At 39.4% G+C, this 25847-nt stretch overlaps 1 protein-coding gene across 1 annotated transcript in view; it reads right to left on the bottom strand.

Annotated features, from left to right (window-relative positions):
* Positions 1 to 24345, bottom strand: part of CFAP91 (cilia and flagella associated protein 91) — a 28127-nt gene extending 3782 nt beyond the window's left edge. Inside the window, exons 1-13 of the mRNA XM_042867601.1 lie at positions 24197 to 24345; positions 20894 to 20977; positions 18851 to 18907; positions 17783 to 17964; positions 16679 to 16856; positions 16201 to 16358; positions 15761 to 15943; positions 15177 to 15319; positions 9125 to 9241; positions 6541 to 6612; positions 5722 to 5868; positions 2539 to 2760; positions 1089 to 1237 (exon numbers count right to left, since the gene is read on the bottom strand). Coding sequence (XP_042723535.1) covers positions 1089 to 1237; positions 2539 to 2760; positions 5722 to 5868; positions 6541 to 6612; positions 9125 to 9241; positions 15177 to 15319; positions 15761 to 15943; positions 16201 to 16358; positions 16679 to 16856; positions 17783 to 17964; positions 18851 to 18907; positions 20894 to 20977; positions 24197 to 24330 — 1826 coding nt within the window. The 5' untranslated portion in view covers positions 24331 to 24345. The remainder of the gene's footprint in view (positions 1 to 1088; positions 1238 to 2538; positions 2761 to 5721; positions 5869 to 6540; positions 6613 to 9124; positions 9242 to 15176; positions 15320 to 15760; positions 15944 to 16200; positions 16359 to 16678; positions 16857 to 17782; positions 17965 to 18850; positions 18908 to 20893; positions 20978 to 24196) is intronic.
* Positions 24346 to 25847: the final 1502 nt, after the last annotated feature.

The following is a 25847-nucleotide window of genomic DNA, read 5'->3' as shown; positions in this document are numbered from 1 at the left end:
GTTTTCAAGTGAGTCATGGCAGTAATCATCAGCTCAGTCTATTTATCCAAAAAAATTGATGCAGTGCCGTGACAGTGTGACTACTGCCCTCTGCACTGCCAATGTCTTCAACACTGCATTGGAAAAGCAGCATTTCTGGCCACCCGAGACTCCTCACCCTCTGAGGTATTTGGGAGCCCGGCCCTGAATGATGACAAACCCACAAACATAGCTCCAAGGAACTGAGTCTTTCACCATTTAGTTTTTGGCCCTTTGCTGAGTTTGCTGAACTCTTCCCTTTTGTGACTTTGCAGCGGTCCCCATGCTCTTTACCATGCCAGTGTTCAGCGGGTTCCCAACTGGCCCAAGGGCTGCATGCATTATCTACGCTTCATTCTCCCCAAGGATTTTGCCATTCTGGTCGTATTCATCTCGTTACAAAATAGACGGCTGCTGTACCATAGGGGAGTCACTGTGTCATTGGGATTTTTATGGCTCGGATCCAAAGAAAGGGCACAGAAACTGAATCAGAGCCTTGGCAGGTCCTGAAAAGTATTCATTCCTGATGCCCCAGCCAAACACAAGACCACGGCCTTCTCAACAAGTTACTCGACCCAAAGCACTATCAATATGACCGAGCCCATGGAAACTGGCACTTTCTAAAAGAACGGCTACCTCAGAAGGAGAGATTTCTGTACAGCTGTATCTTTAGCATCTCTTTCAAACTGATTTTCTGTAATACTGTAAATAAATGAAAAGACCAGCATGAATGGGCATTGCTTTAGGCGGTTCCCAGATTCTCTTAAAGTTCAGTCACAGCATCACATTGGCATGGAGAAGTCTGAAAAGGGTGATTCACAGATCCCACAAGTGATTTCCAAAGGGAATCTGGCACATGCTGCATAAAAATAAAGCTCTGACGAATTTATATGCATGCACCAGACAGTAACAGTGTGGTTCCCATCCAGCAGTCACACTAATGAGGTGGTCATGAACAGTACTGCTCTAGCCTTCCTTTCTCTCAGACTGTACATGTAACCCCAGACGCAGGCAGCTAGGCAGGTTCTAAACTGCTGTAAATGACCTCAATGCGCTTTTTAGGAACACACCTTCTTTCCAGTTCATAAGCAATGTCATTGATTTCTACAGCCATCCTCTGAACTTCTTCCCTTGCTTGCTCTTCAGCTGTGTTCTCCATGCTACTTAAGATAATGTCTTCCAGGTAGGAGTCAACAGTGCTCTGGTGCATTTTCACCACCTGGAACAGAATACCAAGGTGTTGCTCTTACTGCCCATTGCCTTGCTAAGAGAATGGAACCAGATTTCCAGAGAAATAAAACCACCAGCCGCTCTCAATTTCAGACAGGCCAGCCAAAGGTTTAGATTCAAAGGCCCTTTCTGGGAAGAATGACTTGAGTAAAAGATTCTTCTCTAATAACTCCATCTGAGAACAAACGGAAACAAGTTGATGTTGTGTTGAGGGACATGGTTTAGTGGGAGCTATTGGGAATAGGTGAACGGTTGGACTGGATGACCTTTGAGGTCTTTTCCAACCTTGGTGATTCTATGATTCTAAGTGGAGAAACAGATGCAAAACTTATCACCAGATACATTTCTGCAGCAGGTTCACTATGAATCCAACAGCAGTTGCCTCTTCAGTTCTCATGGGCTCCTGAACAGCTGCCAAATAACAAATGCCAGTGTTGGCTTCAGTAAGTTAATCAGCTTTCATTCAAGCAAATCCTGGAGGAGAAGCTTCCACTGAGCCAGACGCAGATACATGAATAACAAGGTAAAATTATTGGTTTCCTTACAATGGACGTAGAACAAAGATTCTAGAAATGGAGCTGCTAGTCTGAAGGGCTTAAACTAATTGCATTTTGACCTTCTTGTTTGCCACTTAGAGAACTGGAAAAGAGAAAAAGCTAAAATTAAAAGAAAAACAATCCTAATTTCAGACTCTCCTGGTATTAATTTCCTCGCATCAAGTTTGGAAATTATTGGTTTAGACAATTAGGCTCCCACTCATTTGTTTCAACTGCTTCATGCAGTCAGGAGCTAGGGAACAGGAACAGGACTACATTCTAGTTATGGAATAGGATAATCTCAGGACTACTTTCTGGGCTTCACAGTTACGTTATTCATTATTGTTTCAAAACAATCTTATGGTACCCCTTGTTATTACAGTCTACTTTTGGGGACAAAATCGTTTGAAAATCTTGCTTAAAGGCATCTTTCCTGGGAGAGCCTATAGCAGTTCTGCTGGACAGACCAGGTTCTAACAAAACATGACTCCTAAAGATGGTGTAGGTTCATCTGTTTTCTAGAAGTGCTTGTGGAACTTTGGAAACTTACTCAAGACGTGTAACTGAATGCTCAACAGATCTGTCTGCACTCCGATCACCCTTAACTGAGTGCAGATGACCTTTATAGGATGCAATCACCTTCTCTTCACTAAGCCTTTCCCCTAATCACCACCTTGGTGAAATCTGAAGTGCTTCCCTTCCACCTAGACCTTCCCACAAGCTGCCCACAGTTCCACCAGTCTCCTTCTCTTGCCTGTCTGAAGATCTCATCTTCCTCTTGCCGCTGCCTCTCTTCCACCTGTCGGCGCCCACTCTCCTCTGCTTCCCGCATCCGCCTGGTCCTCTCAGCCAGCATGACAAAAGCGTGGATCCTCCGCTCTTCTTGCAGCCTCAGCAGTTCTTTGGATAGGAAATCAAACATGTTTGCCAGTGCCCTTCCTTCTTCCCGGGCCAAGTGGCTTTCCATTGATGACAGCTTTAAAAAAAAAAATTAAAAAAAAATGCAAAGAATTGTGTTACAAGCCTCAGGAATGTCCCTCTGAGTCTCAGGACGACCACAGGCATGTGAAACAGCCCTACAGCATCCCCTCACATTGACCGTGGGGAGTTCTGCATTCTTGTTTCACATGCACAGACCTGGATTCCACATACTGTAATGTTCCTGTATACTGGCCCTGATGGTTCAAAGAGGCAAAAAGATGGTAAAAATAGCCACCATGAGGATGGTCCTGGTCCTGTTACACTCTGACAAGCAGTCTCTTCGCTTGGGTGAGTGGGAGGAAATAAAACACTAGATGCACTGTATTCCAGCTATTCTGAACTGGTTTTTTTGTCTATGAGTATAATCAGAACAGTCACTGGGGCCTTCTTTCTGCTACTGGGAAACTGCTCCAATTCCCAGCCTGAGAAAAGGGAGATGAAAATAAAAAGTGACAATGAAATGGTCGCTTTGCATACCCTTCATCTTTCTGTGCTAAGCTCAGCTAGAAAAAATAGGATCAAAAGACACAAAGACAGCTTTTAACATCTGGAAAGTAAAGCCTCAATTCTTACAAACAGGGAGCTTGAGTCAAAGCTTAGGAAGCTGTACAATTTTGAGTACAGCCACATTTCTATGCTATTTTGAGGACTCTTCATGTCTGTTGCAGTTCAAGGCTGTCTCAGAGAAATCTTTCCTTTTTGGTTGGACATTCACGATGTGAGCAAAGTGCAGAGGGGATACAGAAATCAAGAGGTTTAGGTATTGAGTTATTCCCTAAAGCTGTACAAGTTAAGTACTAGAGTCTATCAAATTCAAATCAACAGTGATTATACTCAGTTTGCAGAAGTGCTCAAGAAAACTCAAAATCCAGGCAATGGAAAATCAGAAAGTCTGTGACAGAGCTGAGACCAGAGTTCAGGTGTTTGGCATCACAGTGCCGCTCGTGACTTGTTTTATGGACCTGGTATGTATGACTGTATCTCAGAAAGTGACAAGATATATGGTAAGTACATTATCTCCAGCATGGACTGTGGACAGTCTTAGGCAGGAAAGAATGTCTGGAGCTGGCTGGCATGTTGTGTCTCTGTTGGAATAAACAGGCAATAACAGAGAAGACTTGAATGTAAAACTCAAAGCATACTGGAGGTGAAATATGCCAGACAAGTAGAAATAAATCATCTTTCTTATACTGCTATGCCGTTTGCTCATGCAGTTTTTAAAAGAAAGAGGGATTGTCAGTGCTGCATGCACCTAGAAGTGACAATGCTCAGCCCATAGGTGTTTAGGATGGTGTTTACAGCAATGCAGTAACTGCACCATCCTTCAGGGATGAATATCAAGGAGATAACAAGCTTCTTTCTTTTTACTGCTCAAGGTGCTGTGTTTAAAACCTACATGACATGGGGGAGAGCAACACAGACTCAAACCTGCCTTAGGATTTTGCTGTTCCTCAAGTTCGAAATTTTCATCTTTAACAATTTTATCTGGAATTTCAGTCTCAACATTTCTTAAAAAAATGCCTTTTTCTATACCAGGGAAGTTAAAAATCTGAAAAAATCGTGACCAGCTAGAACTAAAGGACTATGAATCATCAGTGACTTTCCAAAATAGGCATACACTTACACAACTATTGCACATGCATTCCAGAGTTTTAAAGTTCTAAATATTTAAAGAGTTGAGCCTTGGACTGTGTGCCTTCCGAGACTTAGTTAAAAGAGAGGAAACAAAAAAAAGAAGAAAAAAAAAGCAAGTGCAGAGGAGTGCCAGCAGAGGGGGATAGTGGCTCTCCCAAAAGGAAATTTTGAGATCAGAGGTCAGCATCTTTTACATTTGCTCTCTCTCTTCTGAACGTCATTATATCTGAACAGCTTTCTCCTTCACTCTTACTCAGGCCTCCAGGGACAGAGCAAAAAGCTCTGTTTTTTATTAATTTCTCATTAGATGAATCCTGGATTCTATGATTTATATTCAGGCTCCCTGTCTATTGGGGAGCATCTAAAAATCATAAACAGCAAAACACACACACCTAATTTATTTTTTGTTGGGATCTGAGGGGAGATTTTGCTGCTGCCCACCTAGCAAGATGCAGTAACTTGACTTCATCTCTGCCACGCCAGTGGCTAGTGGATGCTGTTAGCATAATATGCAAACCATAGTATTGTCTCACAGTCGGTCAGTGAAACACCAGGAGAGTGGTAAAAACTGTGCACAAACACCTGCAGAATTGTGGGAGTGACTCAGTATCTGAAATGGACAGAATTTCTTTATGATCTCTCCAGTCTGAGACTGCCATTCGATTAACTGTGCTCTGGAAGGCCATGGCCCTGCGAGGAAATAGGATGAGAATTTGTGTCCCCAGCACTCCCTAGATTCTTGGTAGGGAATGGGGCCTAGAATTTCTCTCTTCTCTGGAACAGTGGCAACAGCAATACGACATCACTGCTGAATTCCTAGAAGTCTCAATCCCTCCAAGATTTACAAAATAAATCCACTGATACTTCGTGCCTGAAGGGGAGACTAAGGGAGTGCCAAGCTAGAAAAGGAACTGGAAAATGATGCAGTATAAACATGCATTCAATAAAAGGCATCTGATAGGTGCAAGTGACTAGCAGATATTGTGATGCCAGGTCACAGCAACAGTCAAAGAGACAGAAATGTGGGTAAAATGAGGTTTGTCTGAAGGTGCAGTTTGTTCAGAGCCACGGGATTATAAATAAGCAAGTAACAGCTTGGGTTGCAGCTGTGGTCAGGGTGCCTCAGAGTGCTCTTGATACTGTGCAGGCTCTGGGGAATCTCAAAAATCTCATTAAAAGCCCCACAGATTTGAGTTATTTGGGCTTCTTTCTGTGCTGTGGATAATAGAAAACAAATAAGTGAGAGTGCTGATGCTGCTGCAAGCACAGTGCCCTGCTAGAGGAGTGTGGTGAGTCAACCTCTCCATCTATATAGGTATACCTTGTGCATTTTCAAGTCATGCTGCTGCTGTAAGGCCCGGATCATTTTCTCCTGTGCTTTCAGAAGCAGTTGTCCATTCTCTTGAAGTGCATGAGTGGTGCGCAGCTCTTGGATCAGTTCCAGCCTCTTCTCCTTCTCTTCAAACATCTTTTAGATAAAGTTAGACAAACAAGCATATTCAACAAAGAATATATTCAACGTGTTCTGCTAACAAAGCGCACACTTTTTCTCCATGAACAGGACAGAATAGTTTAGTTGGAAGGGACCTACAAAGATCAGTGAGTCCAAGCGGCTGATCATTGCAAGGCTAACCAAAAGTTAAAGCATATTACTGAGGGCATTTATCCAAGTGTCTTAAACACTGACAGGCATGGGTCACCAGCTCTCTCTCTTAGAAGTCTGTTCTAGTGTTTGTCCACCCTCAAGGTACAGAAATTTCTGCAGATATCCAATATGAACCTCACCTGGCACAGCTTTGTGCTGTTCTTGTGTGCACGGTATCTTGGCATAATCAAGGCAAAATGTACTCATAATCCAGATCTAGTCTAGAATTTGCCATTTGAGTAATTCTGTTATGAAGCATCTAATTAAACAGCTGAATGCATGGCAGGGAGACACAAACAGGTAGGAACCTAAATGTTCCTGTAAAAAATTTGGGATGGAGAGCGAAGACTTGAAGGACTTCAGAGGCCATACAGGAGGATATGCTGCATAATCCTCATTACCCTAGATTAGTTCTGAGGAAGAAAGATTGCAAACACCTCCAATCATTCCCACTGTCATTCTGAAGAGAGACATAAACCAAGACACACAAAATACCTTGTTCTGAATAGCCCTGCCTCGGAGCAATTTCTGCAAGCAGATCACTGCCAGTTCTCTTTCCTCTTCCTCCTGACAAAACCAAACAAATATCCACACAATAACTGCCAATTTATTTGGAGGCTGAGATTTCCATGGAGTATCCACCTAACTATCAAAAAGTGAAATTAATACCAATTTCTCAATTGTTTGTGAGCACTTTTCTTCTAATGAAAGGAATATGAGTCAGAATAATACACAGTTCTATGTTTTATAAGAGGTGGGGGAGCAAGACAATATAATGAGGTTCTATCTGAGATTTTAGAGGGTCTCTAGGGAGAAGTATCTAATACTAAGATACTGATGGAGAAAATGACTGTACATGTTAGAAGTATGACTTATCGCTTGACTGAGTTGGCAAAATGACAATGAGCAACACAAATTTACAGGTGAAGACACTAAGGGGATAGAAGAATTATTTAAGGAGCTGCAAGAGAGCTGTTAACTATAAATAAAGGGATTAAAAAGCAACATATCCTTTTTTTTTTTTTGTCTTATATTTTCTTCCAGTGGTGACCTTTATCAGAGTAACTTGGTAAATTAAGACTCAATAAATTGATAGTTTGGAAGTAAAATAAATTACCCTAGAGTGCAATCTGTTTCTTCAAGAAGTTTACTAGTGTAGCACTGTATGACTGATACCAACTTGGAAAAATGATGGTATGTAATGAGAAAGAGAACAGGTCCACAGGAGAAGAAAAAAAAAAAAGCTTATTTTAAATAGAATGGGCAGCATTTTTTCTTGCTGAGGGATCTTGCTGAACTGACAGCAGCAGGAGAAGAAAGCTCATTAGGTACCTGGGAAAGATAAAAAGAAAACTAAAAATTGAAAGAAGGGGTTTTTTTTACATAAAGAGCCTATAAAGTTTGAATGGAAAAGTGGCATTTTAGAAGTGCTGGGAAGAGCATGGAATGAGAGAAGGACTGTCTTTTGATTTGACGTGTTCTTTTCCTATGGAAAGAAAGGATGAATTCACAGTCTAGTTAGAAAGCTAAACTGCACCACGTCACCTGGCTGCAGAGGTGAGGCCTACAAACCCTCCAGGCATGGAAATGGAGACAATCAACATATATGCAATACAGGTAAGGCAAATTACTATAAGATTTAGTCTATATTTTTGTGTGATGTAATCTTCTGTACTTGGAGTTGTATTGTTTGGTGCTGCAAACGATGCTTTAGCAAGGGTAATCATCAACCTTTCAATCCACCTGCTACAAACCAGCAAGAAAGAATGACCTTGCTTTCAGGAGAAAACTGGTAGGAGAAAGCTTACTTGGATTCTGTAAGGTAGGTAGGTGATGCTGCAGATGCTCTTTGGTGGCTGAAGTGGACTGATTTCACAGATCTCTTCACTGGAGAGCTCAAATCATGTAAGTGTTCACGCATAAGGATATTTGGAAATCAACCAAATGTTGGCAGAATTAATCTAAGTGGAAGTGTATTGTAATGGAATCCTTCCAAAAGAAAATATAATCTGAAAATAGCTTCAAGAATGACTATGATTAAGGGATACATTTTTCTGATTTCTTTCCTTGTGTCTAAAAGAATCTTCCAAAGTCTTGTATCTAAGTAGTGTAAATGTACTACTCCAATACAATACCTAATAGCTAGGTGTTAGTAAAACTGTAGAAAGTTCTCCCCAAGCAGATATTCTTGCTGCATTCATCTTAAAATGGACTGTATAAAACACAGATCATCATACTGCATGAGGGAAGATGGCATGGATGGCTTAATAAGACTTTTTCTCTCGTTCTTTCATGGCTGTGTGACTCTCCAAAATTCACAAGTTTAAATGGCAATTATGTCTGATTTTTTACTGCCTCAGGAAAATGGTGTTAATAAGCAGACAAAGCCATCCACTGGGGCAACCATCTCTTATGTGTGTTAGTTCAAAAACGGAAAAGAAGTTGCAGCTCCCCTAAGAAGTTGTTCTGTTTTTTTCCTATGGCACATCACAATCCTCATGACACATTACTGCTGTTCTGATCTCTACAGAAAAATGAAGGTGAACCGTCACCTAAACTGAGCACGATCATCAAAGACTGAGTCCTTTGCAATGACAAGAGCTTCATCTCAGCAAATTAATGAAGTGCACTCTCAGTGCTAAGTACCAAAGTCTTATGGACTTCAATGGGACTAAACTTAATCGCTCCCCTGGATTATGATGGTGTTGTCAGATCAGAGGGATGGAAGACGCTGAATAATTTCATGTTTGCTGAGATCTATGATTGCTTTTTTGTTCCCAATGAGCAAGGGAACAACACATCTACTAATTTATTTCTTTATAAATGGAAGCTAATTAAAGGATTTAGCCAACAGATAAGGTAAAAGATTTCCAGTTCTTCAGTTACTAGAATCTTTGTAGAATAAATAAATAAGAGAAGCTTAAGAAATGCACTTGTATTTCTAAGACAAATACGTAACGACAACAAAAAAGATAAAACTCACTTCCTTCCTTCTCTGGGCATTCCTTCAACAACCAGGTAGGAAATAATGGAGGATCAAAAGAAAATAAATGAATAGTGCTAAAATCATTCCACTTACAATTGATGGTTTTTCCAAAATTGGAGTGGGGGGACGAGGGACAGGCTTTTCTACTTTTTCAAGGAAGTGAAGAGGCTTCTTTGGCTCCTTGACTTTATTCTTCTTCTCCAACAGTGCCTGAAAAAGTCATAGAGTTTACTCAGAGCTGATCTAGTTAGAGCAAGATAGTAAGGCCTCTACTGCAGATGCTGGCTACTCCTGATCACACAGACTGAAAGAAGTCCTGCATTTTACAGCCTTATGGCTTCCACTCTGCACGACACAGCAATTGAAAAACTATATAGTTTTATAGTATATAGGAATATGGCTGGTAGATTATGCTATTCAGAAGATACCAATGGGAATTTCAAAACAATTTGTAAGGAAGTGAGAGCTATTTTATGATATTTACAAGTCAATCATCAGCAACTGTATAGAGCGAGTCGCCTGAAATTGGTGTGAACCCAATCTCCAAAATAAAACATTTTTGAAAGTAATTTTTTTCCATTTGAAGATTTAACACTGACCCATCTGCAAGCAGAAGCAATTGTATGTGTTACTTTCTTGCCTTCTGCAATGACAAGGATATTGATGACATTCCTATGATAGCAGTACTTTCAAAGCAAGGGTAAAAACATCACAATTTAATTACAGTTTATGTATTGAAGAAAATGGTTATAAGATTTTGCCTTTATCTACAGGTACAACGACTGTTACTGCAGGTTGAAAGTGTTACATAGCCACTAGTAAAGGAGTTCACTCCAAGAGTCACTGTTCTGTGCTCCCTCCTTGGGAAAATCTCTCTGTATGATATCCTGTTTCTGCACAGGGCTGTACTGAATGATCCAGGACCTCTTTGGGAAATATGCTCTGAAACTCTCCTCTGCCCAGCAGCACTCACAGCAACTGCATAAGTAGATTAAAGGCAAAAAGGAAGGTAAAGTTGCCTGAGAACTTCCTTCTACCAGGAAAATTCACCACGAAAAGTGGACTTTACTCTGCTTGCAGCTGCTTGGTGGCAGACGCCAGAACTTGTAGGCCTAAGCAGGCTGGAAGCTGAAATTGCCATCAAGGTCTCTGCCCCTTCAAGATATTTCCAAACTGTTTTTACAGACAAAGTCCTGCCAGATGCCCCTTGCAACCTACTTAATTGCAAGGTATTCAAACAATCTCTTCCAATGGCACTGCAATACCTGTCTACAAGTATTTAAACTTCTTTCTGAAATCTTACCACTGCGCAGATTGGATCTTTGGTCTTTATGACTATAAGAACTTCAGCAAAGAGACCTTTTATTTATTCTTCTGTTTTTATTTATTCATTTATTTTTAGAGAAGGCACGTTGCAAAGATACAGTCAAATATGAAAAAATAAAAATAAAATCCAAGGAAACAAAGAAAAGAAATCCCTCACTGCATTTCTCTCTCCAGTAACAGAAAATAGATGGCACTTGCAATTTTTGAAACACCAGTGGTCATTGTACAAAACTCTTCTTGAATACTGGAGCTAAACATTCGGGCCAGGATAATCAATAGGTGCAGAAAAGTAGAGAGTCTTCCAGGTGGAGGGGGTAAAATGCTTTATAGTGAAACTTCTGAAATGGACCATGTTAATAATGCAAAAGTCAAAGCCTATAAACTGTATATAAGCCACGTGAAATGGTTACAGATCAAAAATATTAAATCTTCTGAACCCTTTCTTGTATTTGGTGACCTACAAGCTTTCTGGCATGAAGAACACAGTAGTTCTTCAGAACAGTAGTTCTTGCTATGATTTATAAGATGTTTTGCATGATAGGGAAAAATGTGAAAGAAAAAAATCCCTTATAATTGTGATGATTTTCAAAACAGTGGCTCCTATGTTTATTAATACAATGCTGCATTCATAAGAATTTTTCTGATAAAACCTTTTTCTTTAAAAATCTTTCTTGTTAACCAGAATAACAAAACACAACCAGAATTCCAACTTTCAAAGCCAGAAGATCTATAAACACTTCTGACAAGCAGGAACTCTTATAAATGCAGTTTTGAGAAGTACTGCAGTTCCCAGAAGTGGCTGTAAGCTTTCATGTCAGCACAAGCCAGCACTGCTTTGTTATCCTTACTAAGTCAAAAATGGTTGCCATTTGCTTTCTCAAATCTGAGGTTTTAAGGTATTTTAAGACTTCAGTGTACAAAAAGAAGAAGGTGTGTTTTTGGCATTAACCTGTTCTGCTTACCTTAACAAGTGACTATTTTTCCATTCCAGACAGAGAGATCAGAATGGAAGAATTGCTATACAAATATTTTCTTAAGACTTTGAAAAAATGTGCTAAAGTTCTAAGCAACATATTTCAAAAGGTACTGCGTACCTCTCACATGCTAACATTTCTGAGGTAGACTGTGTTACTTCTTTCAAGTAGTAGGTTCAGAGTCATGGTAAAGTCTGATTGGATTGGACAGGGAAGGATCAACTAAATCTTTCACCTCCTTTTCATTTTCCTAATGAATGCAGTGAACAGGAAATGGCACCCCTGCTTTTGGCCAAACACTTTGCTCTTTTGGCTGGCTTCTGACCGAAGCAAAACTCTCTACAGGATAGTGGCTTGAGAAACAACTGTCCACACAAGGAAACCATCTGTTAGATTTCTTAATTATCTACCTTCTCTTTAATCATCTTTGTTCACAGGACACCATGTCTTATTTTCATATACAACAGAGTATATTATTGTGTCTTTGCCTTCCTTTTTGCCCATGAATGAGAAAGGCGAGATCACTAAGGCCAGACTGAATACTTACTTTGCAATGCAACATGCCTGCTGCATCTTGGCTGTTCAAGTCTGACGTGATAGCTCTTACAATCTACCTGAGAATCAGCCAACTACCAATCTGATGTAGAGATGAAATAACTGCTTTAGTGGCTTTTCCTACTCTTTGAAGCTGGCACAGATTTTCTCCAGAGATATTCTTGGCCATCCTATCTCTCCACCTCCTTCCAGCAATGGGTTGAAGGAAAATAGCCATGATGAGAGTTGCACTTGATGCTGAGGTGAGAGATGCTCTGTTCTGATGTCATCTGGATCCAGCATGTTGAAACTACCTGACACTTGATCTCTTCTGAGTCATTTGAGCACCATGGTCAGCCTGCAGTCATGCACTGCTCTGCACTGGGATTTATTCCAGTAGCTCCTCTGTTCCTTGGCATATCCTATTCCCTAGTCGCATTTATTTTCTGTGATAATTAGCTACATCAGTGCATTATCTCTTTTTTGAACTGAATTAATGCCTTTGATTATCACTTACGGTTGTATAATGGTTCACTTACATTCCTTTAATCATTACTATTTGTGCTGGCTAAGAACTGGCTTTTCTTGTCTTTTTACAGATTTGGTTTAAGGTGCAGAACATAGCTGTTACTGTAAATCCTGTTTCAGCTACATTCTCTTGTTTTAGAGAATTATTGAAAGAACACTGAAGGTAAATTATACTCTTGCAAAAGGTTTCAGGATACTCCTCCCAAATCATTCCTTTTTTGATTAATTTCAATTCTGGAGGGAGCTGTTCTTCTGGACATACACCCTTTCTGTAGTTCCCTGGATAATCTCTTGTCCCTTTTTATAGCCTTTAACTTTAGGAAGATGCTTAGTATGGCAATGCAAGAGGAATACAATGAAGAGAATTAGTCCAACTTTCCACTTTTTTGCCACAGAAGCATGCCTTGCAGATTTTCTTTATTAAAAACAATTACTTCTAATGACAAAGTCTAACATTCCTCCTCTTTTGCTGCCTCCTTCCAGAGATTAGCCAGCAAAAACAAAACAAAACAAAACAAAAAAAACCAGAGGGAAGCTCATTCCAAAGCTAGATGATTACACACTTTGAATTTACTAGAGTACTGCTTCATTTCCAGAATTAAGGGAGAAAATTTCTAGACAGAGTGCTGGGGCAGTGCTAAAAAGAGGATTTTGAAGAGAACACTGGTCTAGCTGCTTGGCTATAGAAATCACACAAAGCAACATAGTCCTTTTGAGATGATCCTCAACTGTCTGCTTTAAACCTCTTTCATGTTCTTTGAGCCAAAGGAGGTTATTGGCAGGCTTGAGATTGTTTAAAACAAGTGGTCTGACTGCTGTCCTCTCAAGTGCTAGATTCTGTTAATCAAGCATTCTGCCCCCTTTACTCCCCACTTCTCAACAACACCAGTAGCTTATGAACTGGACCTGTCATAGAGGCCCCTGCTAAGCCAGAGAACATGCTACAGCTGCTAAAATTAGGAATCCAAAGGCTCTGATGGGAGAACTAATTAGCAGCATCACCACAGAGCTCAAGAGCTAACCAAGACAAAAATACTTGCAATTCTGAAGATAGACTGCTATGATAAAATTGTTTCTTCTCTTGTTGCTCTGAGCAGAAAATATGTTTAATGGTGGCTGGCTGAGTCTCTAGCAGTGTGTCACTACTTTCTGCTAGTTTGGACTGACTAGCTTTGTGTCTTGTTCTGTATACCTAAAATTAGTAGTTAAATTTTGTGCAGTAGATTTATTATCTCTGCCTGCAAAGGAAATGTTTTGTGACTTTAGAAGAACATATATCTTGCCTTTTTATGGAGGGGAAATGAGTTTTTGTTGTGCTAGCCTCTCAGCTGGTATAAATCAATATAGCCCTAGTGATGTACCACAGAAGAAAAGATGCAGTATTGTCTGCTTTAGTTCTGCATTCCATTCTTTTGGCTATCGTTTCGTCTTTGAAGAGACAAAATTACGTTAGCAGCCTCTATTATGGCATATTTCTCACCACTGGGTACAGTTCAGACATTCCACTGTGGTCTTTCAAACCATCAGAAGTATTTTGAAAACAGAATACAACTGTTGTAATTAGATTTCAGTCCTGAAAGCTCAGGCTAACATTCTGCTGTGCATGAGAGCTACGTGTCATGATCGTGAGTACACATGATCACTATCTTATGTGGAAAGCACCCAAGCTCAAACCTCTTCAATAGTGTCACGTTCTCTTCTCTAAATCTGTAGTCAACCAGTGTCCTTAGTTCCTGACACTTCCTGTAGCACAGACTTTCTTGATGATTTTCTGAGTAATGATCAGATACAATGCTTAATCTTTTACAAGGTCCAGTGAAATTTAAACTTGAAGTAATGTGATTGTTTTCTCAGAGCAATATTTCAATTTAAATATTATTCAATTGACTATTAATTAATTACACTAAACCAAGAATGCTATACATTTAATTTCCAAATCTGAAGTATTTTTCACTAAAGAAAAATTTGTAAAGTAAAAATAAGTAACATTAGTATTTTTTAGAGATGCATCAGCCCATAAGAATAAGCCTGATCTTAAAGAAAGGTAACCCTCATAAGGAGCATACTTACAGGAGTACTTAATTTACTAATATTGTGACTGTAGATGCAAATAAGGTGTTTCTTTCCTCAGTGGTTAACTGCATATACGGACATCTCACGTGCATGAACAGTTGTGATAAAGATATACAAAGCACTATGATACGATGCTGTTGTTTAGGAATAGCAGTGATTAAATCCTCCATTCTGATCTGATTTTATGAGTGCGGCCATCTCAATCACGCTTTGCCGCAGGTGTTTTTACAACATGTACTTAGAATGGACATTTTTTAGAATGTAAAAAAACTTTTAAACTATGAATTCACATTTGGTTTACTTAATCATTATTAGTTTGGCAGTGTAACCAGCAAGCTTGCCACATGTGCAAAGGAGAAAAGAGAATGAGCAAACTGCAGGACACACTTTCTAACTGACATAGCACATGCCAGTCCAAATACCAAATCTGTAGGAAGACAGAAGCAGCTATGCTTGTTTTCTAGAAGGCCAAAGCAGAGCCACTGATGCTCATGCGAAAGAAGTACTAACAGACTGAGTTCCAGAGCAGTGCTGGTCATGTCTACAACAGACTGAATGTCTCATACACTCTGTCCTTGAAATTGTCTTAGACAAAATATGAATTTAGCACAGCAAATTGGGAGATTGCTTACACGTTTGTCTTCCTAAAAACATTTCAGGGCAGTTCAAACCTGAAAGGAACTGACATACTGCTGGATGCACCTCCATACCTGGTGAACCAGTGCCAGCTCCACTTCTAGCCTTGCTGATCTTTTAATATATCCAGTCTTAGTGATGTTGTTTTTAGGCTTTGGAGCTTTAATTTTGACCTGGGTGACAGAATCTGGGAGAGATGCTTCCAGTTCGCACAGTCCTGAGAGAAACAAAGAGCAACTAAGCAACAGAGTGATGGAGAGCAAAATTTGAAGTTTGTTCATATTTTTAATAAATATCTCATAGCAACTAAGTCTTCCTGTATGGGAACTGCTGAGTCACAGCCTGAACCTCTGATTGATCACCTGAGGTGAGCAGTAAGTCAGCCAGAAGAGCACAGGTGAAGGCAATTCACCTGTGCTGCTGGAAGGGGTGGAGCCAGGCTAGTCCTCCTAGACCTATTTAAGAGCTGGCTACCAGCGAAGAAGGATCTCTTCTGGAGATCTGCTCTGCTGGAGTTTTTCTAAGTGAGTCCAGGATAGGGGTCAGCCTTCTATTTATCCTCTTTTGTAATCATAGTCTGCTTTGCCTAACTCTCTTGTTTATTTTGTGATTATAACATCCTAATATTCTTTGATTATACACTTCCAAAATGCCTTACCTGCAAAGGTGTTAAGATAGAAGTTTTTTACAACGTAGTGTTCAGAATGGTTGTCTGGGAAATACCCAATCCTAGATAAAGGAGCATATGTTTGTGATGCAAAGTCAGTATACTCTTTGATGATATCGCGTCTTTCCAGCTTCCCCATCACATTCTTCCTCTTAGCTATCAGTTTCCTGAGCACTGAAAAGGATACACAAATGTAAGAACTTTCTTCATACAAACAGTTTTAAAAAGCCTCAGCTTCAGGAATTCACAAAGGCTCCTGCTGGATAATATAACACACGGCCAGTTTGCTCAGAACACATGCTGGCTGTGCATATCTATATTGTGGTTGCTACCTGTTTCATCTTGAACAAAGACTGCAACCTTGTGAAAATAGAAAGGGCTTGTTTGAAAACTAAATCTCACACTGTACTCTCCCTGGTTCTCAAACATACTCAGTGCAAAATCACGCTGAATCTTTTTTATTTTCTCTTCTTTAGCCTTCTGATGATTTTGCCAGTGGTCATCCAAGCGCTTGGCATCCAGCTCATTTTGTTTCTCCTCTCGCCTCTGCAGCAGCTTCTTAAAGACTTCCAGTCGAATCTCTTGCAATCTTTAAGGAAAAGAAAAGCCAGGTATGATTTAGAGAACTCTGCAGTGTTCTGAGCAATGTACCAGCTGACGGCTTTACACACAGTTCATATTGCATATCTCATTTTTAATCTTTCTTTTTTAAAAGTGGAAACCTGCTGGTGGAAAGACTGCTGTAGTAGCAATCTCATATTAAATTTAACAAAAATATCCCTTCTGCAGATCAGGGGATTTCTGCAGAAATCAAAGGTTTGTACCCTCCAGCCAATCCTCTAACCCTTCTTGTTTCTTTTCTCTTTGGGTCATAATTAAAAGAAATGAAGTGTACAACTGGACTCTCACTTTTCTATTTCCTGTTCTCTAAAAGCCCATTCCTTCCTCTCCATTTCATCCATCATTTTCCTCCTCTTTGCAATGTTCGAGGCACTGTCCATGGCTGGAAGAGTTGCTTCCCATGCACGTTTTTCCCGGGCACGTTCAATCATCTCCACTTCGGCTAGTCCTGCTGGTAGCCCCCGGCCTTAGAGGGACAAGAAACAGCAGCTCTTTAGAAGAACTGTCAATCCACAAGGGCACTAAAGTATTAGAGGGCTTCATGGGCACAAATCCCTACGTTAAAGAGATGCAGAAGGGCCAATAGGCAGAAGTAAATACATCCAAAGCCAGTAGAATACTACGTGAGAAATGGTTGGACCTGCAGTTGCTATAGCTTAGTCGACATGAATGTTATCTCTTCATTCCTCTACTGCAGGCTGGAAAGGAGGATATTTTCTGAGAATGAGCACTTACTGTGTCATCCCCCAGTACGCATCACTACTGTAGATGAAACACTGGGAGATGAGGACCACAGACTCTATTCTTCCACAGAAGCATTCTTGTTTTCTTACTGATGTCTAGCTCAGAACAACTGAAGAACAGAGGGTAAGTGCAAAACTTCTACTAGTTCATACTTGTAAAACATGTGACCTTTTTATACTCAAAGCTCTTTATTAAATGCCCCAGAAGAGCACTATTAAATATGTGAATACTATACCTATTTTAAAAATAGATAAAATAACCATAGAATCATTAAGGTTGAAAAAGATCATTAATATCACCTAGTCCAACTATCAACCCATCACCACAATGTCTACTAAACCATGTCCCTCAGTGCCACATCTACACTTTTCTTGAAAACTTCCAGAGACAGTGACTCCACTACCTTCCTGGGCAATCTGTTCCAATGCATTACCACTCTTTTGGAAAGAAACGTTTTCTAATGTGCAACCTGAATCTTTCTATGTTCAACTTCAGGCCATTATCACTTTATTGTGCCATAAGGGAAGACTGCAAAGGGTTACCATTCCAAAGGTACAAGTAGACTTGAAACCTGACATTGAATAAAGGAGAATCTGCTGCTAAAGGAGGGATATAACTATTACAATTTATCTTGATTCTGCAACTCACCCCAAGTGAGAGTAGCAAGTGTCAGAAGCTCGGGGACTGAGCCACTGGGAACTACATATTCAGGGGAATATGGATCTGTCTGGGCTTCACCATCCCTGTAATCGGTCTGTGTGCCGAAAGTTCGTATTTTGGGACCAAAGATCTCGCTGTCTCTTGTAGATAAATAGACATTGGGCTCTGTCCTAAAAAGTGATGAAAGATGGAAGAACACTTGTCACATTTAAAAGAACAAAACAGATGCAACACTACGTCAAAGGTACCACATTCAAATGTGCATTGTTTCATCTGAATTTTGCTTTCATTCACGTTAAATCCATTACCTTTACTAAAAGCAGACAGATGTAACACTAAATCCTTTGAACGCTTCCTCCTTATATAAGCAAACCAGAAATCTCACAGTTTCAGCTCTCTTGAATTATTGCTGCAAGTTTGCCCTATGAATTCATTCTAAAGCACTGCTTCTAATAGGCACAAAATGTAACTGATGGCTGAGTAGAACATGAAGGAGCGCTGCTTCGGTTTAACTTACATGTTTGCCTTTCCAGCATTTCCAGAACAAAGCTCAGTTCTGGTACAAGCAGTTGCAACTTCCATTGATTCCATTTGCATTCTTCAAAATTTGATCTGCATTGCAAATCACATCAGACTACCACATTACTCAATGGATGCTCTATACAATTGAACAGTATTGCAGCCATCACAGAAATTGAAAAAAAAAAAAAAAAAAAATCAGGAGAATTTTCAATAGTATTTAATGCTGTACTGGAGAATCCTCTGTAGAGGTATTTTTTCCAAGATTCAGAGATGCTTGGCAGTCTGTTTCAGGCCTCATAATCTTAACATACTACTTCTGTCAGAAAGCACTGCTTACCTACTGCAAGCAAGCACCAAACCAGGCAGTCACCTGCTCACCCAGGAATTCTCAACAGCGAACAAACTCTATCACTTACCAAGTTTTTCCTGTCATTCATTACAAAAACTATTAATCGCTAACTAAGTAGCTAACCAATCGTTTACAGGTGAGCTGTGGCCTATTACAACAGTTTTGTTTCAGAAGCCAATACTTACTTTGCAATCACGTAAGAAACATCTAGTGGAAGCAGCTTGTTAGGAGGGACAAGAGGTCTGAAGAAAAAAAAAAGAGAACAAAGAGACAAGTCAATAGCCATGAGGCATAAAAGATCGTTATAGCTTAGAAAAACTGCAGTTCATTAATTTCAGTGGAGTTATACTGATTTTCCACAACTCAGAATCTGAACCTGCACATTGTGCCTGAATATTCAAGAATACTTTCACAGCTAAGTTATACTTCAATAGAAGGAATGAGTGCTATTCTTCAGACAGAGCATGAAAAAAAAAAAGTATTTTCTGATTCAAAATCTTGATTTTCCTTACAGCTTTTGATACTGATGCAGCTGTGATTTCAGAAGAATTACAGTGATCTGTGGTGTGCTAGGAAATGGGGAGTCACCAATAGCAAAGCAAATTAAATCAGTGATTTTCAACAGCATAGAGATCCTGGACACCAATGGACTACTTCCAAGTGGTCCATTAGAAAAAGTGAAAGTAGACCTATTATATTTATTATACAGTGATGTACACGAAGACTGGACACGAAGACAAAGTATTCATACTAAGAATTCTTTCTTAGGCATTCTTATAGTTTGCATATTGTTGCTTCATAGCAATCCTCCTAAGCCTCTGAGAGACTTAGAAGACATTACAAACTAGAAAACTTTGCATGTCTGAAACTTGAAAAAGGTGTAGAATTGGTATACTGTGGTTACCATAGAATGGCCTGGTTGAATAGGACTTCAAAGATCATCTGGTTTCAACCCCCTGCTATGTGCAGGGTCGCCAACCAGCAGACCAGGCTGCCCAGAGCCACATCCAGCCTGGCCTTGAATGCCTCCAGGGATGGGGCATCCACAGCCTCCTTGGGCAACCTGTTCCAGTGTGTCACCACCTCTGTGTGAAAAACTTTCTCCTGATATCTAACCTAAACCTCCCCTGTTTCAGTTTAAAGCCATTCCCCCGGTCCTACCACAATCAACCCATGTAAACATTTGTTCCCCTTTAAATAATATTTTATATAATGTTTTAAACATATAGTTTTTTATAAATGAGAAATGCTTTCTATTTACAGTCAAGATTTACTGCAATATTATAAAGAACAGCTGATGAATTAGGAATACTTTTGTTCTGATTCTTTAACACACAGTCCTTCATTTTCTTTCTCTAAAGCAACCAGATGAACTAAAAGCTTTCAATTAACAAAAGCTGTGCATAAGACTTTTTGCAGGTGACTACTACTGTACTGTTTTACTTTTCCCCCTTCAAAGAGAGTCAAGACCAGACTGGATGGGGCTTTGAGCAACCTGGTCTATAGGGTGGTGTCCCTGCCTATAGCAGGGGGCTTGGAACTAGATGATCTTCCAACCCAAACCATTCTATGATTCTATTCTGTCAGTGTTACAGTTAAGCTAACCAAACATGAAGGTCCTATCAGAAAGAATGGGCTCTATTACAGTAGCATTAAAGAATGTTAATAACATACAATTTTTATGGGATTTAAAGTGGTTGTGTTGGCCAATAGCTGTCTCTTCAAATGGATTTAACACAAAGCACACATGACTAAGTTGAGAATGTTTGTATGCCAGCTGTTGGTTTAGATCATGATTCTAGTGCTGACCGCAGTGTAATTCTGGCAGAAACAGAGCAGTAGAGGACATGGATGAAAAGTTAATTAAAGATTCCCTTTAATCCCATTCTGCTCCTGGAAAAAAAATTGGGAGCTTAAAAATGCCTTCTGTGCCTTCCATAGAAGGAACATTTCCAAGAGTTTTGAGTGCCACGGTGGTTTAGCTTGCCTGAAATTTTCTACAAATAATGATTAAATACAGAATGCTTCGTACAGTAATTCATTACCTGAAAATTCTGGGACAGTGTGAATGTAAAGAGACAGAAAAGACCAAAAAAAAAAAAAAAAAAAAAAAAAAAAAAAAAAAAGGGAGTAAAACAAAAAGGAGAACAGACTTGACCATATAAATATTATATGAACTTCACAAAATCAAGCTTCAGAACTCTGTTTCAAATTAGTTCATTGCTTACCTTGCAAAATATTTGTAGCGATTCCTTCCAGTAACATCAGGATCTTCATACACCATTTGGGGTATTTGAAGAGAAGTTTGACCTCTAAAAGCCAAAATACAGGTAAAGTAGTACAGATTCTTTACTCATGAAATACATTCAGAGCAGTTCTGACTTCTTTTTCTTATGCATCATCATTCATTTTTCCTCTTCTCCAGTTGCACAATCTAAACATGCATATTACAAATTCCACAAAATCCTCATACATACACAAGCAATTATATTTTCCTTTTTTTCATACTTACATATACAGCAAGACAATTTCACACTTCATTGTGTTATTTCCCTGGCAGAAAAAAAAGTCATCAGCCAGATTTAATAAAAGTTCTTTATGTACCTGTCATGACAAGGCCTAAATGCTTAACCTAAAAAAATACTTCTATTGAGAGTTGAGGGGCTGAGCTCATTTTCTTAAAGTGAAAAACTTTCCGTAACAGAAAATATGTGGTAAATGAAGGTATGTGATATAGTGAACAAAGTGGAAAACTACAATTTGCTGCTTTCCAAAAGTAGCTAGGGATTTCAAATAAGTGTGAGAAAGCTTAGAAGCAACAATGAGGAAAGAAGGGAGGAATAACTTTTGGATTAACAAATGAGAGATCCTGGGATATGTATATGCTCAGTTTTGTTTTTTTTTCCAGAAGAAACCCAAGTTCTCTGAAGAAAATTCTTGTTAACACTGTTATATGATTGCAAGTACATATGGATGGACTTTTTGTGTTGAACAGAGAAGACACAAGCCCACTGAGTCAAATGGGCTTGTAGAATTAGCATTAGATTGCCCTTCCTTCAGAGAGTATATCCCTAGAAGGTACCCATTGGAGAACTTTATGATTGTAAATGCTGAAATTGAGTTATTTTGTGCTCTTCGGAAGGAGACAACCTTGCATGGCAAAGATACCATGCTAGTATTTCTCTGCATTCCGCTCAGGGACACGATTTACCAGAGGGTTGTTAGAGTTAGGGTAGTATGGTTAGGTTGTGGTAGAACTTGATGATCTTAAAGGTTTTTTCCAATCTGAGTGATTCTATGACTCTATGATTTCAATTACAGTTCTCTAATACAGAAGAAAAATTATGCTGTTCATGTGAATGTTTCAAAAATTATGCTGAAATAAGTAAAGCAATAGTGTTTCTTCATTTTCTCTTCATCTTGAATTTACAGTAGTGAGACCATCTTGGTTTTCTTTCTTTTAACACCATGAGGTCTTTATTTTAAAACCAGGTGGTCTATTGAGGCAATCAGTGAGGGAATGTTTGAGATTGAGTCCTTTGAAGGCTATATCAGGACTGCCATTAGATTTCACAGCTACTTCATATTCCAGTCTTATTCTTCTCAACCTGCAACCTTGAAAAAAAACAAATTGCGGTGTTTTTCCTGTTGTTGTTGTTTTTAAGTAGTATATCGTGCTATTAAAGTCAATCATTAAATTGTTTGTAAGGCCAGTCCTGAAGGTTCTGCTTTCCTAATATCTTTTTTGATAACTTATAACAATTCTGACCTTAAGTGTATGGGATTCTGGGTACTCGAGTTGGTTGATGCCACTTAATTTTAAATACAGAGCCTCATTGACAGAAATAAAGTAAATAATGCATAATATTGCTTGACAGCTGGGATAAAAACAGGGGCTGCATAGTGACATCAACTGTCTTCAAAGACCTCATAAGCCCTGTGAGCTGTGCTGTGGAACTCAAGGAGCCAACCATATGGCTACAAACTACAGCAATGCCTGCAGAGTAATGCTTTCTACATCTCCCTTGACATACTGTTTACTGACAAGGTCATCTCTTCCCAGCATTTTTAGTCACATCATGAAACAAAGGAGAGCAGAAGGGTTCAAGATGCTGTGTGATAATAGTAGATACTTACTCAGCACTAATCAACCTATTACTGTAAAGTCGTGTTTGAAATTCTAATGAGTTAACTGAGCTGATGGCTAGTTCCACTAGCTGACTCTATGTATGAGTGCTGCTGTTAGATGGATTTATGTTTCATTCAGCGCAGGTGGGCACTTATTCTTAAGATCTAACTTTATTAGCATAAGCTATTCATCCTGTTATGATATGTTATAGGCACAGTGGGAAGCCAGTGAAACAGCCTCTTTTATTCCTCAGATCCTGCCTCTTCCAAGACCTTGACTTACATTTGCTGACTTTGCTGAAATAAACGAGCATTCATTCCTGATAACCTTGCAGAAGCAACACAGCCACTGAGACAACAGCTGGAAAATAATTCTATCATCTTCACTATCGGCAGCACTGAAACAGAAGGGATGTATTTCTCTTTCTTCATATATATATATATATATACATATAATACTAATTGCAAGATATTTTGCAAATATATGTTGCTGAAATGTGAATGTATTTTTAAAACACTTCAGGTTTCAAAAAGGCTGCTGCTACAGAATAGCAAGCAAAATAGAAGAAACCACTGAGGTTTTCATGTGCTGGGGACAGTTTGAGTTGCTGATAATAAGAAACAAACAAACAAACAAACAAAACACCTCCAAAGTATTGCTTTGTTGCAGAATTGAGAAGAGTATGCTTTCGAAACTGAACAGAAATAGGTGTGAAATTCTTCATATCACTCTTAAACTTCCTTGATTACTCTCTGGCAAGTGGTAAAACTCAGTTAACAAAACCAGAGAATATATCATATGAAGAGCTCATGGTCTAAAGTTAGTTTGTTAGGGCAGCAAAAAAAAAAATGAAAACAAGTAGCCAGGCTAATGCCTGCATTCTTGAGTGTTGCTACAAGAAGACTCTTAAAGACGCATACTGTGGCAAAACTCAAATGATTGCTTAAATATTTGCTGAATTAGAAGTGCAGATTGCAATGCCAGGAGAAAAGTCAGACAAAAAACTTCTGAACTATAAACGCGTGTCCCGGTTCAAGCACCATACATGCTTGAATGAGCAGCAAAAGCAATCCACCCGGCTGCAAGTTCCTCGGACAGCTACCACTGAAGTAACTCGTGAGCCAGTGAAGACTTTGCAACTTGTCTGATCTATAAGAGATTGAATTACTCTTCATTTTGCCAGCCGCTACTGCAGAGCAGATAGCACAGGGATGAAGGAATGTGTAATGTCCACCCTGTAAGAAACAGATGGGAAACAACACTCCACAACAGCTGCAATCTCTTAATTTCAAGGGCAATATAAGTAGGAGCAAATTGCAGTCAACACCACTTCAGTGCGTCAGGGTTTTTGTTGTTTTTGTTTGCAAGTTTGTTTTAAATTACCCAAGCATGAAACACTTACACTGCAAGCTGCTGTAGAGCCTTCAGGTGCTGCTGAGCCCTCTCTCTCCATCTTCGATCAATAAATGGAGGCACTGCATCTTTGCCCTCCAAGCACAGCCCATAGCCCGGGAAATGGAGCAAGCTACTAAGCATACTTGTGAAGACTGGTACTTCTACCTAATGTTTGTGTGGACACAAAGAAGAAGAGGTGCGTTAGTGATTTCAAAGAGCATTAAAGTGATCAGAATTTCGGCTGGTGCTGATGAGTATATGTATATACAAGCAATCCATAGAAAAGGCTGGTGTTATTTACAGGGCATTTGGGAGGAGGAAAGAAGAAGACATACACATGCTAATGACTGCAGCCGGTTAGATGGCACTTCTCAAGATGTGGAGCATATCAGACTAGCAGCAGATGCACAGATATGTCTTCTGGCTGTTTTCCAGTATCTAAACTTATACTACAAATCCAAGGGTCTAACAGTTTTGTTACATAAAGAAGTTAGTGTGCAGAAACTGTGAATATGCAGTCATGTGAACTTCTAGCAGATTACCCCATGTAACTCCCTCCCACTAGGTGTGCTCTAGAAATGAAGAAGCAGTTATTTTACTTAGAGAGTAAAATTACATTATTTTATAATACAGTAATTTTAGCATCTGCTAAAAATATCTTGATGGGAGTTAGCATACAAAAAAGATCACATTAAAAATCCACACTCTTTCTTCTGGAGCACTGATTTCCCTCGGTAGATATGCCTTAAATCTGAAGATTTATGGTTACCAATAAATCTTTGTAATTGTGACTCAATTATAAGTGATGTAGATACATTGGCTTCTGTAGAGCCTGAAATCTGTTTTGAATTGCAGTGGATAGTAACTCGCACACATATAGGATAACAGTGACATTTCAAGCACACTAACTCATCAGTGTCAGATTAAGAAGACCTAGGCAACCTTCTATGAGTAACTGCTTTCTGGGCATGAGACTGCATTTGTGTTTTATTTCTCTTGGAAGGGAATTCAAGTTCTAGGAGTTCGGAAGTGCTTATAAATGAGCATTAGCTCAGCCTCTGCCCACCCCATTTTGTGATGCTATAGATCAGGAATTCAAAGTTGTTTTGTTTTGTATTGCAGGTTACACAGTTGGTGATTCATACACTTAAAAAACATTTTATAGAAATCAGAGTACGTCACCATACCGTCTGCAAAATTACATCTATGACATTCACAACCTTTGTGACTGTGCATCTGCTTACTTGTTGCGCCTGAACTGTTGGCACAGGGGTGGACAAGCACACATCTCTGTCAAATAGATATATATTTACATATACAAGAGCCTGACATAACTAGGTAAGAGACATCCAGAAACATTTTTCAAAAAAATGTTTCATTTGGGGGAGTTTCTCCTTGCTGGATAGGAATGGACTTTCAGAGTCTCAAATATCTGCCTTGTACGCTCAGTCAAGCACAAAGTTTCAGGAGGGCTCTTAGTTTAAAATCCAATTCACTGTGCTGCTGCAGTCTTGCTGTAGCAAGTCTGCTTTTTCTTGGCATTCTGCCTATATGCAGCCTGTCCAGACATCGATCACTGCTGTGCAAAGATGTGACTGCAGTTCCCTAAGGATGTGCCCTAGCTGATTTTAAACTAGCTAGGTTGAATACTGATAGCA

This window comes from Lagopus leucura, unplaced genomic scaffold (assembly GCF_019238085.1).
Source record: "Lagopus leucura isolate 7727_CA_CO unplaced genomic scaffold, USGS_WTPT01 Super-Scaffold_100001, whole genome shotgun sequence".
NCBI classification, from domain to species: domain Eukaryota; kingdom Metazoa; phylum Chordata; class Aves; order Galliformes; family Phasianidae; genus Lagopus; species Lagopus leucura.
The sequence above is the reverse complement of the archived record's forward strand: the minus strand, read 5'-3'. Positions and strand labels throughout refer to the sequence as shown.